This window comes from Taudactylus pleione, unplaced genomic scaffold (genome assembly GCF_031769625.1).
Source record: "Taudactylus pleione unplaced genomic scaffold, aTauple2 ptg000997l, whole genome shotgun sequence".
NCBI classification, from domain to species: domain Eukaryota; kingdom Metazoa; phylum Chordata; class Amphibia; order Anura; family Myobatrachidae; genus Taudactylus; species Taudactylus pleione.
The window spans coordinates 1,621,700-1,641,217 of NW_028285398.1; the positions used below are offsets into that span (position 1 = coordinate 1,621,700).

Genomic DNA, 19,518 nt, shown 5'->3' on the forward strand with positions numbered 1-19,518 from the left:
ACGCAGAGTACACAATATATACACCCGCACAGTACACAATATATACACCCGCACGCAGCGTACACAATATATACACCCACACAGAACGTACACAATATATACACCTGCACGCAGAGTACACAATATATACACCCACACAGAGTATACAATATATACACCCACACAGAGTACACAATATATACACCCACACACAGAGTACACAATATATACACCTGCACGCAGAGTACACAGTATATACACCCGCACAGTACACAATATATACACCCGCACGCAGCGTACACAATATATACACCCACACACAGCGTACACAATATATACACCCACACACAGAGTACACAATATATATGCACACGCACAGAGTACACAATATATATGCACACGCAGCGTACACAATATATACACCCGCACGCAGAGTACACAATATATACACCTGCACACAGCGTACACAATATATACACCCACACACAATATATATGCACACAGAGTACACAATATATATGCACACGCACACAGAGTACACAATATATATGCACACGCAGCGTACACAATATATACACCCGCACGCAGAGTACACAATATATACACCTGCACACAGCGTACACAATATATACACCCACACACAATATATATGCACACAGAGTACACAATATATATGCACACGCAGCGTACACAATATATACACCCGCACGCAGAGTACACAATATATACACCTGCACACAGCGTACACAATATATACACCCGCACACAATATATACACCCACACACAGCGTACACAATATATACACCCACACACAGTGTACACAATATATACACGCGCACACAATATATACACCCACACACAGCGTACACAATATATACACGCACACACAGAGTACACAATATATACACCCGCACACAGAGTACACAATATATATGCACACGAACACAGAGTACACAATATATATGCACACGCACACAGAGTACACAATATATATGCACACGCACAGAGTACACAATATATATGCACACGCAGAGTACACAATATATACACCCGCACGCAGAGTACACAATAAATACACCTGCACGCAGAGTACACAATATATACACCTGCACGCAGCGTACACAATATATACACCCACACACAGCGTACACAATATATACACCCACACACAGCGTACACAATATATACACCCGCACACAATATATACACCCACACACAGCGTACACAATATATACACGCGCACACAATATATACACCCACACACAGCGTACACAATATATACACGCACACACAGAGTACACAATATATACACCCGCACACAGAGTACACAATATATATGCACACGCACACAGAGTACACAATATATACACCCGCACACAGAGTACACAATATATACACCCGCACACAGAGTACACAATATATACACGCGCACACAGAGTACACAATATATACACGCGCACACAGAGTACACAATATATATGCACACGCACACAGAGAACACAAAATATATGCACACGCACACAGAGTACACAATATATATGCACACGCAGCATACACAATATATACACCTGCACGCAGAGTATACAATATATACACCTGCACGCAGAGTATACAATATATACACCCGCATGCAGAGTAAACAATATATACACCTGCACGCAGAGTATACAATATATACACCCGCACACAATATATACACCCACACACAGCGTACACAATATATACACGCGCACACAGCGTACACAATATATATGCACACAGAGTACACAATATATATGCACACGCAGCGTACACAATATATACACCCGCACGCAGAGTACACAATATATACACCTGCACGCAGAGTATACAATATATACACCCGCATGCAGAGTACACAATATATACAGCCACACGCACAGTACACAATATATACACCTGCACGCAGCAAACGCAATATATACACCCACACACAGCGTACACAATATATACACCTGTACACAAAATATACACCCACACACAGCGTACACAATATATACACGCACATACAGAGTACACAATATATACACCCGCACAGAGTACACAATATATATGCACACACAGCGTACACAATATATACACCTGCACGCAGAGTACAGAATATATACACCCACACAGAGCGTACACAATATATACACCCGCACGCAGAGTACACAATATATACACCCGCACGCAGAGTACACAATATATACACCCGCACACAGAGTACACAATATATACACCCGCACAGAGCGTACACAATATATACACCCACACACAGCGTACACAATATATACACCCACACACAGCGTACACAATATATACACCCACACACAGAGTACACAATATATACACCCGCATGCAGAGTACACAATATATACACCCACACAGAGCGTACACAATATATACACCCACACACAGCGTGCACAATATATACACCCGCACACAATATATACACCCACACACAGCGTACACAATATATACACGCGCACACAGAGTACACAATATATACACCCGCACGCAGAGTACACAATATATACACCCGCACGCAGAGTACACAATATATACACCCGCACGCAGAGTACACAATATATACACCCGCACACAGCGTACACAATATATACACCCGCACACAGCGTACACAATATATACACCCGCACACAGCGTACACAATATATACACCCACACACAGCGTACACAATATATACACCCACACACAGCATACACAATATATACACCCACACACAGAGTACACAATATATACACCCGCATGCAGAGTACACAATATATACACCCACAAAGAGCGTACACAATATATACACCCACACACAGCGTGCACAATATATACACCCGCACACAATATATACACCCACACAGCGTACACAATATATACACCCGCACGCAGAGTACACAATATATACACCCGCACACAGAGTACACAATATATACACCTGCACGGAGAGTACACAATATATACACCTGCACGCAGAGTACACAATATATACACCTGCACGCAGAGTACACAATATATATGCACATGCGGATACACACACACACACACACAGCGTACACAATATATACACCTGCACGCAGAGTACACAATATATATGCACATGCGGACACACACACACAGTCCTCACCGGATCTCCCCCAGAGGCAAATGATATGGACTGCATGTGGTGATTTGCAATGATCTGTGTGAGAGAGAGACACAGCATATAACACAGCATGATAACAGATCCATCACTGGGTGGCCTCACCCGCACGCCCCGTCCTTCTCACCTGCTTGCAGTCCGATGCCATGAGATTCAGGCTGCTGGTGGACACGGTCAGGGTGATGGGCATGCCCGCAAACTTCAGGTTACACTTACCCAGGATGGAATTCAGGGACCGGCCGCCCGTCTTGAAGGAGACAAAACAGATGCTCATAAAGTTTCCAGACCGATCAATAACGCCGGCTCTGTTCCACCACCACCCCCGATTATCAGACACGTCAGAACCCTGCCGAAGCCACACCCATCCATTATCAGTCCCTGGTATCGATCCAGCACTGAGCAGCTCCACGGCCAGAGAGGAAGCCTACCGCCTTTCCACAGACCAGGTTTAACCTCTTCCATCCAAAATTCACACCACACAGCAACACCAGAAGGTACAGCAGTGCGTACTACAATATTATAGGGCATATCCAGTTTCAGGTAAGAATATCCCTGCAAAAATTTACATGGGCATTGCAACCAATTTTCTCTTACTAAAGGGTATGCGCGCTCCCGATACCCACGATATCCAATAGAAAAAAAATCACAAAGTCACAAAGTTCTTTTGGGCAAAACCAGTGCGTGAATATTTTTTTCAAAAAAATGGGGCACAGCCTGTACCATAAAAAAATAATATTGGGTAACAGTAATAACGGTTATTAGGGTCCCCCACAAAAAAATCCTGTTTTCTTTTTTTTTTTTTTTTAAAGGAATTCAACAGCTTATTTGCGCATTTATTAATTTTTTAAGTAAAAAAAGAATGATAAAAAGCAAAAAACTTTTTTTCATTTGATTACAAACGAATAAAAAAAAAAAAAAAAAAGGTAGGCAAAAAAAAAAATAAAAAGGTGATTTGGGCGTTATTTTAAGCCAATTAAAAATGCAACAACAACTTGAAAAAAACATTAGAGCAATTATTTTTCATTTAAATAAATGCTCAGATTAAATTTGGGGAGCAAAAATGAACAAAAAATATTAATTTGAAGATATTTGAGGCCACAACTGGTTTTTGACAAACAATAAAGACAGAAAATTATTGGACCAATTACGCTAACTGAAAACTGCCAATTGCCTAAACAGTTCTTAGGAGGGGAGGGGGTTTCCAATGGGTGAAGGGGCCCCCAAAATATTTTGATTAAAATAGGGATTTTTTTTAATTTTTTTTTAAACATATAAAGCGGCTGCGAGAATATAGCTGTGGTAATTCCTATAGAAATAACCTACAAGGTTTTTAAAAATTTTGCCTGCAATTATATATGCCCCAAAGTATACAGACTATAAGGTAAGTAGTATAATACAGTCACCTATTGTGTCTCTATAAGAGTCCTGTACATCAGTCACTGTCACCTGGTGATATCTCTCTCTCTATACACTCAGTAATCCTGGATCACACTACCTAGGCTATATACATCACTATCAGGTAATAGTATAATACAGTCACCTATTGTGTCTCTATAAGAGCCCTGTACATCAGTCACTGTCACCTGGTGATATCTCTCTATACACTCAGTAATCCTGGATCACACTACCTAGGCTATATACATCACTATCAGGTAATAGTATAATACAGTCACCTATTGTGTCTCTATAAGAGTCCTGTACATCAGTCACTGTCACCTGGTGATATCTCTCCTCTATACACTCAGTAATCCTGGCTCACACTACCTAGGCTATATACATCACTATCAGGTAATAGTATAATACAGTCACCTATTGTGTCTCTATAAGAGTCCTGTACATCAGTCACTGTCACCTGGTGATATCTCTCCTCTATACACTCAGTAATCCTGGATCACACTACCTAGGCTATATACATCACTATCAGGTAATAGTATAATACAGTCACCTATTGTGTCTCTATAAGAGTCCTGTACATCAGTCACTATCACCTGGTGATATCTCTCCCTCTATACACTCAGTAATCCTGGATCACACTACCTAGGCTATATACATCACTATCAGGTAATAGTATAATACAGTCACCTATTGTGTCTCTATAAGAGTCCTGTACATCAGTCACTGTCACCTGGTGATATCTCTCCTCTATACACTCAGTAATCCTGGATCACACTACCTAGGCTATATACATCACTATCAGGTAATAGTATAATACAGTCACCTATTGTGTCTCTATAAGAGTCCTGTACATCAGTCACTGTCACCTGGTGATATCTCTCCTCTATACACTCAGTAATCCTGGCTCACACTACCTAGGCTATATACATCACTATCAGGTAATAGTATAATACAGTCACCTATTGTGTCTCTATAAGAGTCCTGTACATCAGTCACTGTCACCTGGTGATATCTCTCTCTATACACTCAGTACTCCTGGATCACACTACCTAGGCTATATACATCACTATCAGGTAATAGTATAATACAGTCACCTATTGTGTCTCTATAAGAGTCCTGTACATCAGTCACTGTCACCTGGTGATATCTCTCTCTCTATACACTCAGTAATCCTGGATCACACTACCTAGGCTATATACATCACTATCAGGTAATAGTATAATACAGTCACCTATTGTGTCTCTATAAGAGCCCTGTACATCAGTCACTGTCACCTGGTGATATCTCTCTATACACTCAGTAATCCTGGATCACACTACCTAGGCTATATACATCACTATCAGGTAATAGTATAATACAGTCACCTATTGTGTCTCTATAAGAGTCCTGTACATCAGTCACTGTCACCTGGTGATATCTCTCTCTATACACTCAGTAATCCTGGCTCACACTACCTAGGCTATATACATCACTATCAGGTAATAGTATAATACAGTCACCTATTGTGTCTCTATAAGAGTCCTGTACATCAGTCACTATCACCTGGTGATATCTCTCCCTCTATACACTCAGTAATCCTGGATCACACTACCTAGGCTATATACATCACTATCAGGTAATAGTATAATACAGTCACCTATTGTGTCTCTATAAGAGTCCTGTACATCAGTCACTGTCACCTGGTGATATCTCCTCTATACACTCAGTAATCCTGGCTCACACTACCTAGGCTATATACATCACTATCAGGTAATAGTATAATACAGTCACCTATTGTGTCTCTATAAGAGTCCTGTACATCAGTCACTGTCACCTGGTGATATCTCTCCTCTATACACTCAGTAATCCTGGCTCACACTACCTAGGCTATATACATCACTATCAGGTAATAGTATAATACAGTCACCTATTGTGTCTCTATAAGAGTCCTGTACATCAGTCACTGTCACCTGGTGATATCTCTCCTCTATACACTCAGTAATCCTGGCTCACACTACCTAGGCTATATACATCACTATCAGGTAATAGTATAATACAGTCACCTATTGTGTCTCTATAAGAGTCCTGTACATCAGTCACTGTCACCTGGTGATATCTCCTCTATACACTCAGTAATCCTGGCTCACACTACCTAGGCTATATACATCACTATCAGGTAATAGTATAATACAGTCACCTATTGTGTCTCTATAAGAGTCCTGTACATCAGTCACTGTCACCTGGTGATATCTCTCCTCTATACACTCAATAATCCTGGCTCACACTACCTAGGCTATATACATCACTATCAGGTAATAGTATAATACAGTCACCTATTGTGTCTCTATAAGAGTCCTGTACATCAGTCACTGTCACCTGGTGATATCTCTCCTCTATACACTCAGTAATCCTGGCTCACACTACCTAGGCTATATACATCACTATCAGGTAATAGTATAATACAGTCACCTATTGTGTCTCTATAAGAGTCCTGTACATCAGTCACTGTCACCTGGTGATATCTCTCTCTATACACTCAGTACTCCTGGATCACACTACCTAGGCTATATACATCACTATCAGGTAATAGTATAATACAGTCACCTATTGTGTCTCTATAAGAGTCCTGTACATCAGTCACTGTCACCTGGTGATATCTCTCTCTATACACTCAGTAATCCTGGATCACACTACCTAGGCTATATACATCACTATCAGGTAATAGTATAATACAGTCACCTATTGTGTCTCTATAAGAGCCCTGTACATCAGTCACTGTCACCTGGTGATATCTCTCTATACACTCAGTAATCCTGGATCACACTACCTAGGCTATATACATCACTATCAGGTAATAGTATAATACAGTCACCTATTGTGTCTCTATAAGAGTCCTGTACATCAGTCACTGTCACCTGGTGATATCTCTCTCTATACACTCAGTAATCCTAGCTCACACTTCCTAGGCTATATACATCACTATCAGGTAATAGTATAATACAGTCACCTATTGTGTCTCTATAAGAGTCCTGTACATCAGTCACTGTCACCTGGTGATATCTCTCCTCTATACACTCAGTAATCCTGGCTCACACTACCTAGGCTATATACATCACTATCAGGTAATAGTATAATACAGTCACCTATTGTGTCTCTATAAGAGTCCTGTACATCAGTCACTGTCACCTGGTGATATCTCTCCTCTATACACTCAGTAATCCTGGATCACACTACCTAGGCTATATACATCACTATCAGGTAATAGTATAATACAGTCACCTATTGTGTCTCTATAAGAGTCCTGTACATCAGTCACTGTCACCTGGTGATATCTCTCTATACACTCAGTAATCCTGGCTCACACTACCTAGGCTATATACATCACTATCAGGTAATAGTATAATACAGTCACCTATTGTGTCTCTATAAGAGCCCTGTACATCAGTCACTGTCACCTGGTGATATCTCTCCTCTATACACTCAGTAATCCTGGATCACACTACCTAGGCTATATACATCACTATCAGGTAATAGTATAATACAGTCACCTATTGTGTCTCTATAAGAGTCCTGTACATCAGTCACTGTCACCTGGTGATATCTCTCTATACACTCAGTAATCCTGGATCACACTACCTAGGCTATATACATCACTATCAGGTAATAGAATAATACAGTCACCTATTGTGTCTCTATAAGAGTCCTGTACATCAGTCACTGTCACCTGGTGATATCTCTCTATACACTCAGTAATCCTGGATCATACTACCTAGGCTATATACATCACTATCAGGTAATAGTATAATACAGTCACCTATTGTGTCTCTATAAGAGTCCTGTACATCAGTCACTGTCACCTGGTGATATCTCTCCCTCTATACACTCAGTAATCCTGGCTCACACTACCTAGGCTATATACATCACTATCAGGTAATAGTATAATACAGTCACCTATTGTGTCTCTATAAGAGTCCTGTACATCAGTCACTGTCACCTGGTGATATCTCTCCTCTATACACTCAGTAATCCTGGCTCACACTACCTAGGCTATATACATCACTATCAGGTAATAGTATAATACAGTCACCTATTGTGTCTCTATAAGAGTCCTGTACATCAGTCACTGTCACCTGGTGATATCTCTCCCTCTATACACTCAGTAATCCTGGCTCACACTACCTAGGCTATATACATCACTATCAGGTAATAGTATAATACAGTCACCTATTGTGTCTCTATAAGAGCCCTGTACATCAGTCACTGTCACCTGGTGATATCTCTCTATACACTCAGTAATCCTGGATCACACTACCTAGGCTATATACATCACTATCAGGTAATAGTATAATACAGTCACCTATTGTGTCTCTATAAGAGTCCTGTACATCAGGTCACTGTCACCTGGTGATATCTCTCTATACAATCAGTAATCCTGGCTCACACTACCTAGGCTATATACATCACTATCAGGTAATAGTATAATACAGTCACCTATTGTGTCTCTATAAGAGTCCTGTACATCAGTCACTGTCACCTGGTGATATCTCTCCTCTATACACTCAGTAATCCTGGCTCACACTACCTAGGCTATATACATCACTATCAGGTAATAGTATAATACAGTCACCTATTGTGTCTCTATAAGAGCCCTGTACATCAGTCACTGTCACCTGGTGATATCTCTCTCTCTATACACTCAGTAATCCTGGCTCACACTACCTAGGCTATATACATCACTATCAGGTAATAGTATAATACAGTCACCTATTGTGTCTCTATAAGAGTCCTGTACATCAGTCACTGTCACCTGGTGATATCTCTCCTCTATACACTCAGTAATCCTGGCTCACACTACCTAGGCTATATACATCACTATCAGGTAATAGTATATACAGTCACCTATTGTGTCTCTATAAGAGTCCTGTACATCAGTCACTGTCACCTGGTGATATCTCTCCCTCTATAGACTCAGTAATCCTGGCTCACACTACCTAGGCTATATACATCACTATCAGGTAATAGTATAATACAGTCACCTATTGTGTCTCTATAAGAGTCCTGTACATCAGTCACTGTCACCTGGTGATATCTCTCCCTCTATAGACTCAGTAATCCTGGATCACACTACCTAGGCTATATACATCACTATCAGGTAATAGTATAATATAGTCACCTATTGTGTCTCTATAAGAGTCCTGTACATCAGTCACTGTCACCTGGTGATATCTCTCCCCCTATACACTCAGTAATCCTGGCTCACACTACCTAGGCTATATACATCACTATCAGGTAATAGTATAATACAGTCACCTATTGTGTCTCTATAAGAGTCCTGTACATCAGTCACTGTCACCTGGTGATATCTCTCCTCTATACACTCAGTAATCCTGGCTCACACTACCTAGGCTATATACATCACTATCAGGTAATAGTATAATACAGTCACCTATTGTGTCTCTATAAGAGCCCTGTACATCAGTCACTGTCACCTGGTGATATCTCTCCTCTATACACTCAGTAATCCTGGATCACACTACCTAGGCTATATACATCACTATCAGGTAATAGTATAATACAGTCACCTATTGTGTCTCTATAAGAGCCCTGTACATCAGTCACTGTCACCTGGTGATATCTCTCCCCCTATACACTCAGTAATCCTGGATCACACTACCTAGGCTATATACATCACTATCAGGTAATAGTATAATACAGTCACCTATTGTGTCTCTATAAGAGTCCTGTACATCAGTCACTGTCACCTGGTGATATCTCTCCTCTATACACTCAGTAATCCTGGCTCACACTACCTAGGCTATATACATCACTATCAGGTAATAGTATAATACAGTCACCTATTGTGTCTCTATAAGAGTCCTGTACATCAGTCACTGTCACCTGGTGATATCTCTCCTCTATACACTCAGTAATCCTGGCTCACACTACCTAGGCTATATACATCACTATCAGGTAATAGTATATACAGTCACCTATTGTGTCTCTATAAGAGTCCTGTACATCAGTCACTGTCACCTGGTGATATCGCTCCTCTATACACTCAGTAATCCTGGATCACACTACCTAGGCTATATACATCACTATCAGGTAATAGTATAATACAGTCACCTATTGTGTCTCTATAAGAGTCCTGTACATCAGTCACTGTCACCTGGTGATATCTCTCTATACACTCAGTAATCCTGGATCACACTACCTAGGCTATATACATCACTATCAGGTAATAGTATAATACAGTCACCTATTGTGTCTCTATAAGAGTCCTGTACATCAGTCACTGTCACCTGGTGATATCTCTCCTCTATACACTCAGTAATCCTGGATCACACTACCTAGGCTATATACATCACTATCAGGTAATAGTATAATACAGTCACCTATTGTGTCTCTATAAGAGCCCTGTACATCAGTCACTGTCACCTGGTGATATCTCTCCTCTATACACTCAGTAATCCTGGATCACACTACCTGGGCTATATACATCACTATCAGGTAATAGTATAATACAGTCACCTATTGTGTCTCTATAAGAGTCCTGTACATCAGTCACTGTCACCTGGTGATATCTCTCTATACACTCAGTAATCCTGGATCACACTACCTAGGCTATATACATCACTATCAGGTAATAGTATAATACAGTCACCTATTGTGTCTCTATAAGAGCCCTGTACATCAGTCACTGTCACCTGGTGATATCTCTCTATACACTCAGTAATCCTGGATCACACTACCTAGGCTATATACATCACTATCAGGTAATAGTATAATACAGTCACCTATTGTGTCTCTATAAGAGTCCTGTACATCAGTCACTGTCACCTGGTGATATCTCTCCCTCTATACACTCAGTAATCCTGGATCACACTACCTAGGCTATATACATCACTATCAGGTAATAGTATAATACAGTCACCTATTGTGTCTCTATAAGAGTCCTGTACATCAGTCACTGTCACCTGGTGATATCTCTCCTCTATACACTCAGTAATCCTGGCTCACACTACCTAGGCTATATACATCACTATCAGGTAATAGTATAATACAGTCACCTATTGTGTCTCTATAAGAGTCCTGTACATCAGTCACTGTCACCTGGTGATATCTCTCCTCTATACACTCAGTAATCCTGGATCACACTACCTAGGCTATATACATCACTATCAGGTAATAGTATAATACAGTCACCTATTGTGTCTCTATAAGAGTCCTGTACATCAGTCACTGTCACCTGGTGATATCTCTCCTCTATACACTCAGTAATCCTGGCTCACACTACCTAGGCTATATACATCACTATCAGGTAATAGTATAATACAGTCACCTATTGTGTCTCTATAAGAGTCCTGTACATCAGTCACTGTCACCTGGTGATATCTCTCTATACACTCAGTAATCCTGGCTCACACTACCTAGGCTATATACATCACTATCAGGTAATAGTATAATACAGTCACCTATTGTGTCTCTATAAGAGTCCTGTACATCAGTCACTGTCACCTGGTGATATCTCTCCCTCTATACACTCAGTAATCCTGGCTCACACTACCTAGGCTATATACATCACTATCAGGTAATAGTATAATACAGTCACCTATTGTGTCTCTATAAGAGTCCTGTACATCAGTCACTGTCACCTGGTGATATCTCTCTATACACTCAGTAATCCTGGCTCACACTACCTAGGCTATATACATCACTATCAGGTAATAGTATAATACAGTCACCTATTGTGTCTCTATAAGAGTCCTGTACATCAGTCACTGTCACCTGGTGATATCTCTCCCTCTATACACTCAGTAATCCTGGATCACACTACCTAGGCTATATACATCACTATCAGGTAATAGTATAATACAGTCACCTATTGTGTCTCTATAAGAGTCCTGTACATCAGTCACTGTCACCTGGTGATATCTCTCTATACACTCAGTAATCCTGGCTCACACTACCTAGGCTATATACATCACTATCAGGTAATAGTATAATACAGTCACCTATTGTGTCTCTATAAGAGTCCTGTACATCAGTCACTGTCACCTGGTGATATCTCTCCCCCTATACACTCAGTAATCCTGGCTCACACTACCTAGGCTATATACATCACTATCAGGTAATAGTATAATACAGTCACCTATTGTGTCTCTATAAGAGCCCTGTACATCAGTCACTGTCACCTGGTGATATCTCTCCTCTATACACTCAGTAATCCTGGATCACACTACCTAGGCTATATACATCACTATCAGGTAATAGTATAATACAGTCACCTATTGTGTCTCTATAAGAGTCCTGTACATCAGTCACTATCACCTGGTGATATCTCTCCTCTATACACTCAGTAATCCTGGCTCACACTACCTAGGCTATATACATCACTATCAGGTAATAGTATAATACAGTCACCTATTGTGTCTCTATAAGAGTCCTGTACATCAGTCACTGTCACCTGGTGATATCTCTCCTCTATACACTCAGTAATCCTGGCTCACACTACCTAGGCTATATACATCACTATCAGGTAATAGTATAATACAGTCACCTATTGTGTCTCTATAAGAGTCCTGTACATCAGTCACTGTCACCTGGTGATATCTCTCTCTATACACTCAGTAATCCTGGATCACACTACCTAGGCTATATACATCACTATCAGGTAATAGTATAATACAGTCACCTATTGTGTCTCTATAAGAGTCCTGTACATCAGTCACTGTCACCTGGTGATATCTCTCTCTATACACTCAGTAATCCTGGATCACACTACCTAGGCTATATACATCACTATCAGGTAATAGTATAATACAGTCACCTATTGTGTCTCTATAAGAGTCCTGTACAGCATTACTAATTGCAATAGGATATGGCACAGAATGACAAGGATGAGGACATCCTGCCAATGAGGGTAGTTAGTTGCAATAAGCAGTAATATGTAGAACTCTCTCCTTATGAAGGGCATTGCCAGCTGTAACTCACCTTTCGCCTCCGTAGAGCCCCCTTTGCCCCTGGTATGGCATCACACACCAGGCTGATGGCTTCCCTGCGTGGACAGAAGGGCATCTCTTACACATTACAGTAGAATTATGCTGCACATATGTTATATGCACCCAGATGTAGTATAAGCCCCCAGCAGGGCATCCCTGTCCTTCATGGCTGTACTGACAGTGTATGTCCCTGTTTTCTGTATTCCCTGCTTTCCCCACTGTCTGGCGCTGTATTTCGGGTTCTGTTACATACACTTCCCCCTGCAGATGAAGGACTTCCCATACTTTGTACAGGTCCCAATCTCTTACCCCTTATGGAGCAGCAATGTCCCCTACAATCCTCCCCACCAGTATTACCATTATGGCTGGATGTGCTGCATCAGAGGAGTGGACACAGGTTACATGCTCCCTGTAAAACATTGCTAGTGTATCTCTAATGATACTCTCATACATGTGTCTATGTCACGCCAATGTGCTTGTCAATTAGGTTGAAACATGTTTAATCAGAAGGCGTCCGTCCTACCCGGAGATTGCGTGTCATGTGACCAGTGGTTCTTACCGTGTGACTTGGGTCCGGGTATTGAAGTCCAGAGCCCGCATGGACTGCAAAACCTCCACACAGCCCATATACTGAAAGACAAGAGAAGAGATGGTAAAACAAGAGATATGGTAAGAACTTACCTTTGTTATCTCTGTTTCTACGAAGTCCATAGGGTCCACAGGGTTGACCTTGGGGTATAGGTTGGGAACCAAATCCGGGCACCACGCAGTTAAAGCTTTTAGCTCCCAGGATGCACTGGGTCCACTCTCCCTATAACCCCACCCCCAAGCCAGAGGCACCTCAGTTTGTAAGTAGCCAAAGGCCGGAGGAGGAGAGAAAAAGAGAGAGAAAACTGGAACACTTAATAACCATACTCACAGAAATGGTAGACGGAAAATCGGTGACCAGCCACACAGCCCATATGAAGCCAGGTGCGTCAGGGCGGGCGCCCTGTGGACCCTATGGACTTCGTAGAAACAGAGATAACAAAGGTAAGTTCTTACCATATCTCTTGTTTTCTACTTCAGGGTCCATAGGGGGTCCACAGGGTTGACCTTGGGGATGTCCCAAAGCAGTTCAACCAAGGGTGGGGACGCTCCTGTGTTGAGAGGAGAATCCGTCGCCAAAAAGGAAGCATCCTGAGAGGCAAAGGCAACCAATGCCTAGAACCTTAAAAAGGTGTGGACAGAAGACCACGTGGCCACCTAGTAAGGCAAAACAGCCGAGGCGCCACAGCGAGCCGCCCACGAGGGTTACATGGCCCGAGAAAAAACAAGCATCAACAACAGAAAGGCCTACCCATGGGTAGGCCCCTGAGGAAGACCTACGAGGCCATCCACCAACATTTGGTTATAGGCCGGCCATCCTTTCCTGTGAAAACCAGAAATCTCAGACCACCAATAAGGAGTCCGATTTCCGTAAGGAACCTGAACGGATCACATAAATCCAAAGAGGCCGGACCACAGTCAATGAGGCCACACCAGCCGAGAGGACTGGGGACAGAATGGCCGTACCATAAGTTCCAGAATAATATGGAACCTGAAAACCACTAAGAAGAAACACAGGGCGAGAGCAACTCACACCCTGACATGATGCCCTCCAGAAGAGGGAGCCACATGAGAACGCTCCCAATTCAGACACTCTCCTGGTTGATATAAACACCCTGAGAGAAAGAGAGAGCCTAAGCAATAGACCATGTAATGGCTATCACAACCAGCGGTTCCATTGACTGTCCCCGGAGGGAACGAAGAACCACTACTAACTCCCAAGGAGTCCCTAGGGAGGACAAATGGAAGCATAATCCAGAAAACACTCCAAAGGATGAACTGGATACCAGAGTGGAGCAATTCCATATCTTAACCATACTGACAGTGTAGAGATCCGCACTGTCAGGAAGACCAGGCCAAGTGTGAAACCCAAGCCAGCCGGAAGGAATGCCAGAATATCTGGAAATCCTGGACACCGGAGGATTGTATCGACAGGTACAATACCATAAGATTTATGGTTGCCACAGTTTGTGGTAGGTCCCAGCAAAAGCTGATCCATGTGCTCTAATCATTCCAACGATGACAAAGCCAGGGAAGCCGTAAGACCACTGTAGGGACACAGTCAAAGACAAACGACCCAGGTCCAAGGCAAAACCAAGGACCCTGAGACAACAGGTCCGGGCAGCGAAGCATCAGGAATGGAGTTTCGATGGAGAGACTCCGAAAATCCAAGTACCCCTGACATCTGGGGCAATCAGGAGCCACCAGCAGGAAAGCATCTCCGTCTCAATTGAAACACTTCCAAAGACCTCGAGGAAGAAGGGAGACCGGAGAACAGAGGTACACAAAGTGAAAGGACCACTTCATCGACAAAGAGTCGCTGAAGGTTGCTTCGGAATCCCCAGAGCTGGACTGTAACACCATAGTGTGATAAAGTCAGAAGGCCCTGAGGGTCACCTCAGGGGGGCCCCCCCTGCTCACCAGGAGATGAAACCTCTCTTGGGGAAGAGACTAGTCCCCGGGATGCACGTTGTGACGGCTGAGGACTCCCACTTCCCAATGGAGAGCTCCTGAAATGAACGCTGCCGAGATGGTCGGGAGGAGACCCTCGGACTATGTCCGAATATGTGACATACCTGTCATTGCCACCCAACAAACAGTGTTGCTAAAAAGGAATCCACTGTCCTGACCCTGTCGGACTGAACCTTTTCAGGTTCACCGGGAAACAAGAGTTATGCCAGAGTAAGTTAATTGACAGGGTGGAATCGACAGACGTCCAACTGCACTGAAAAGGATGCGAACCAGACACTGTCCATAGCAAAGAATACCCTGGACGAGATGGCCATAGCCACCCGGACAGGGACAGACTTGCCTCCGGAAAGAGAGCATCATCGTTTGAACAGTGATCCGACAGAAAAAACTCGTTCCATCTGGAGATGAACCAATTATGGAAAGGTCTGGAATGGAACTGAGCCCATTCCACCATGCATCCCAGAGTGTAAAGACATATGTCGACTGCGCAGACAACCACGTACTCCTAATGGAAGAGTGGAGATTCCGTCTTACGCCAGAAGAATTCTCAGATTCTGAGAATCCAGCAGGGATCCTAGATGAAGAATACCCAGAGAGGGATGCAGGGAGGACTCTTTCCCCGTTGATTAAACGTCTGCACCCTGAAGCCACAGTCATCCTGACCTGGCTGTAAAGTACCCCGGTGATCCCGCTAAGAGCAGGAGGCCGTCCAGGTACAGGAGCATTGGGATATACTGAACAGGAGAACTGTCAGAAAATCCAAAACACTGGTAAACCCCTGTGGGGCTGAGGACAGTCCCAACAGGCAGAGCCCGAAAAATTGTAAGTGTTGCTGTGATACAGCAAACCTCAGCCCATGCTGAGGAAAGGTCTCTGTAAGTACCCGTAGGCACGCGTCCTGTATATGATACCATAAAGTCCCCAGGTTCCAAACATCGTATGATGGAGCATAGGGATTTCCTCCTGAGCCCAGGTAGCTTTAGGAACTGGCTCAGGGAATTGAGACAGAGAATAGGCCAAAGAGGACCATTCAGCCACCGCACCAGAAAGAAAGCAGAACAACCAGTCCCTCGCTGAGATAGTGGGGATGGCCTAATTAGCTCCGCTTACCGCAACAACTGCATAGCTTTCTGGATCTGTAAGGCCCTTGTAAAGAGGGCGTACCCTCCTACCCACGTAGCCACGGCAACTTGACACTAGTACCGGGCGAACTGAGAAAATCGGTATCTCCCAGTTGTAGGCCTGTCCCGTCAGGCTGAAGAGATATCCGTAGGTTCAGAAGCAGGATCGGCTGGCAGTCCAGGCCTGCTCGGTACTGGATATGTCGGCCCTTGTAGATGCCGACAGTCTACGAAGAAACAGACCTTTAGGCTGACCCAGAGGACAAAAAGACTTTACAGACTAATGGAGCGTACACACGGTCAGATTTGTCAGACTTGTCAGATGAACGACTGAACGATTAAACGATTTGAACGATTTGGACGATTTGACCAACGATTTGAACGATTTGAACGATTGAACGATTTTTGACTGCATTAAAATGAATGGGATCGTCCAAGTCTGACTGCAAACCCATCAGATGTCAGATATCGTTATCTGACAAACGGGAACGCGCATCGTTGATCGTCCATCGTTCAGGCATGTCAGATATGAACAATTTTCCTTCAGATATGAACGACTGAACGATTTTTAAATCGTTATCGTCCATATCTGAAGAAAAAATCTGATCGTGTGTATGCACCATTAGTCTGAGGCCTTGTAGAGGGCATAGCTGAAAGCGGTAAACTTGTCGTTAGTAATACTGCCAATGTTACTACAATCTTGTCAAGGTCAGGACCAACCAAGATCAACCCTAAAGATGGTATCTGCACCTCTGCATTCCCAGAGCGCAGCCATAGGGTATTACGGAGGATACAGTCGCAGCCGGAACTCTGAAAGTTAGGAGACTGGTATCCAATATAGGCATTTCCACCTATGACAACTGCATATATTACGAGAGCGACCAAATACATTTGAACCCCCGATGTGTTGGAGTGGAAAAAATGTTACAAATGCATCAGCCCAATCTGCAATAGTATTAACCAACCATGCTATAGCCATGGTAGGATGGGTAACAACCCCTGAAAGCGAGTATACTGACTTCAGGCAGAGTTACCACCTACGGACCACGCAGGAATGGGATGCGTAGTAACGTCTGTAATCAGACGAGTAACACGCCCAACCACCCCAGGAGGGGGCTCGTGATGACCCTCTGGGAATTTGGGACAGGAGGCCAAACACTGTTGTAATACCTCCTATCTGGCAACAGCCAGAGTCCCGCTATGCGATCCACCCGCTAGTCAGCAACAGGGAACCCGAAGGCACGCAATACTGAGGGTGTATGATACAGGTGCAGGTCAACATTCACTCTAACCAGAATGGACCTGCTACCAGCCCTAAAGCAGGGATAATAATACCTGAAATAGGCTTCCACCCGTAAGAGGGAAAGAGCCCAAAACAGTATCCAGTACATGCAGAGCCAACTGGGAAGTAACCACAGGGCGTCAACCACGCCAATTTGCGTTTCGTAGAAAACGACATCCACCCAGGGTGGCTGTTGTGCTAATCCCTGCAAGGGGCATGACAGACTATCGTGGCACCAGGGGGAATTCATATACTGCGAAAAACCCCTGCAGGGAGCGATAGTCTGTGTCACAGGGGAAGAGTGCAAGAAGCTGCGAGATACCCTGAGATGAAAAGGGCAGTATGGTGAAGTAACCCCAAGTGAGGTACAACAATGGGGCCCACCCGGCGATCCGCAATTGAGAGGATCCCGAGAAAACAAACCGCCCAAGGGGGTCGTGAAAGAGGCCGGCACCAGATGATGCCACACACAGAACCTTTTAAGAGTTAAATCCTCCGCACTAACACCTGCAGCACATGGCTTGCAGGATAGTAAAAATGGGTGCAGTATAACGCTCTATCTCCTAGTCAGACATATCTGACCAACCCTCTTGGCGGAAATATTAAGCAGCACTATACTGGTCCTGACTGACGCCAAAAATTAGCTGCAGGGACCCATTTTCAGCGTATGCAACACACAGTTCCATCTAAAATATGGCAACGTGCAGCACGCAACAGTATGTGACAAACCTCACAAATATCAACGAGTATATAAATGTGAGGTCTCAGAACCACCCTAAGTACAGCTGTATTAGGGCAGATAAAGAAAAGGGATAGATATACACTGACAGGTGAGAGAATTAAATACAGACAGTCAGCACTAGCATAAGTCACATACAATGCAGATATATACATAAACATGTCATATAATATACTGCACTATTACACTGCATTCAACTTACCCAGATTCAGTGTCTGGGAAGGCTACAGCGCTGTGTACACTGACCTGATGGTGAGGTACGCAGGGGGACTGGACTCACTGCCATCTCCGGAGCTCTGCTGCTGCACC

The 19,518-nt window shown here is 43.3% G+C and overlaps 1 protein-coding gene across 3 annotated transcripts in view; it reads right to left on the reverse strand.

Annotated features, from left to right (window-relative positions):
- The window catches only part of SHC1 (SHC adaptor protein 1), an 89,458-nt gene that overhangs the window by 13,194 nt on the left and 56,746 nt on the right, over positions 1-19,518 (reverse strand). For all 3 annotated transcript variants that reach the window (XM_088460992.1, XM_088460991.1, XM_088460990.1), the window contains 4 exons: positions 14,068-14,138; positions 13,501-13,564; positions 3,260-3,379; positions 3,118-3,171 (listed from right to left, as the gene is read on the reverse strand). In XM_088460992.1, the coding sequence (XP_088317118.1) occupies positions 3,118-3,171; positions 3,260-3,379; positions 13,501-13,564; positions 14,068-14,138 (309 nt within the window). The remainder of the gene's footprint in view (positions 1-3,117; positions 3,172-3,259; positions 3,380-13,500; positions 13,565-14,067; positions 14,139-19,518) is intronic.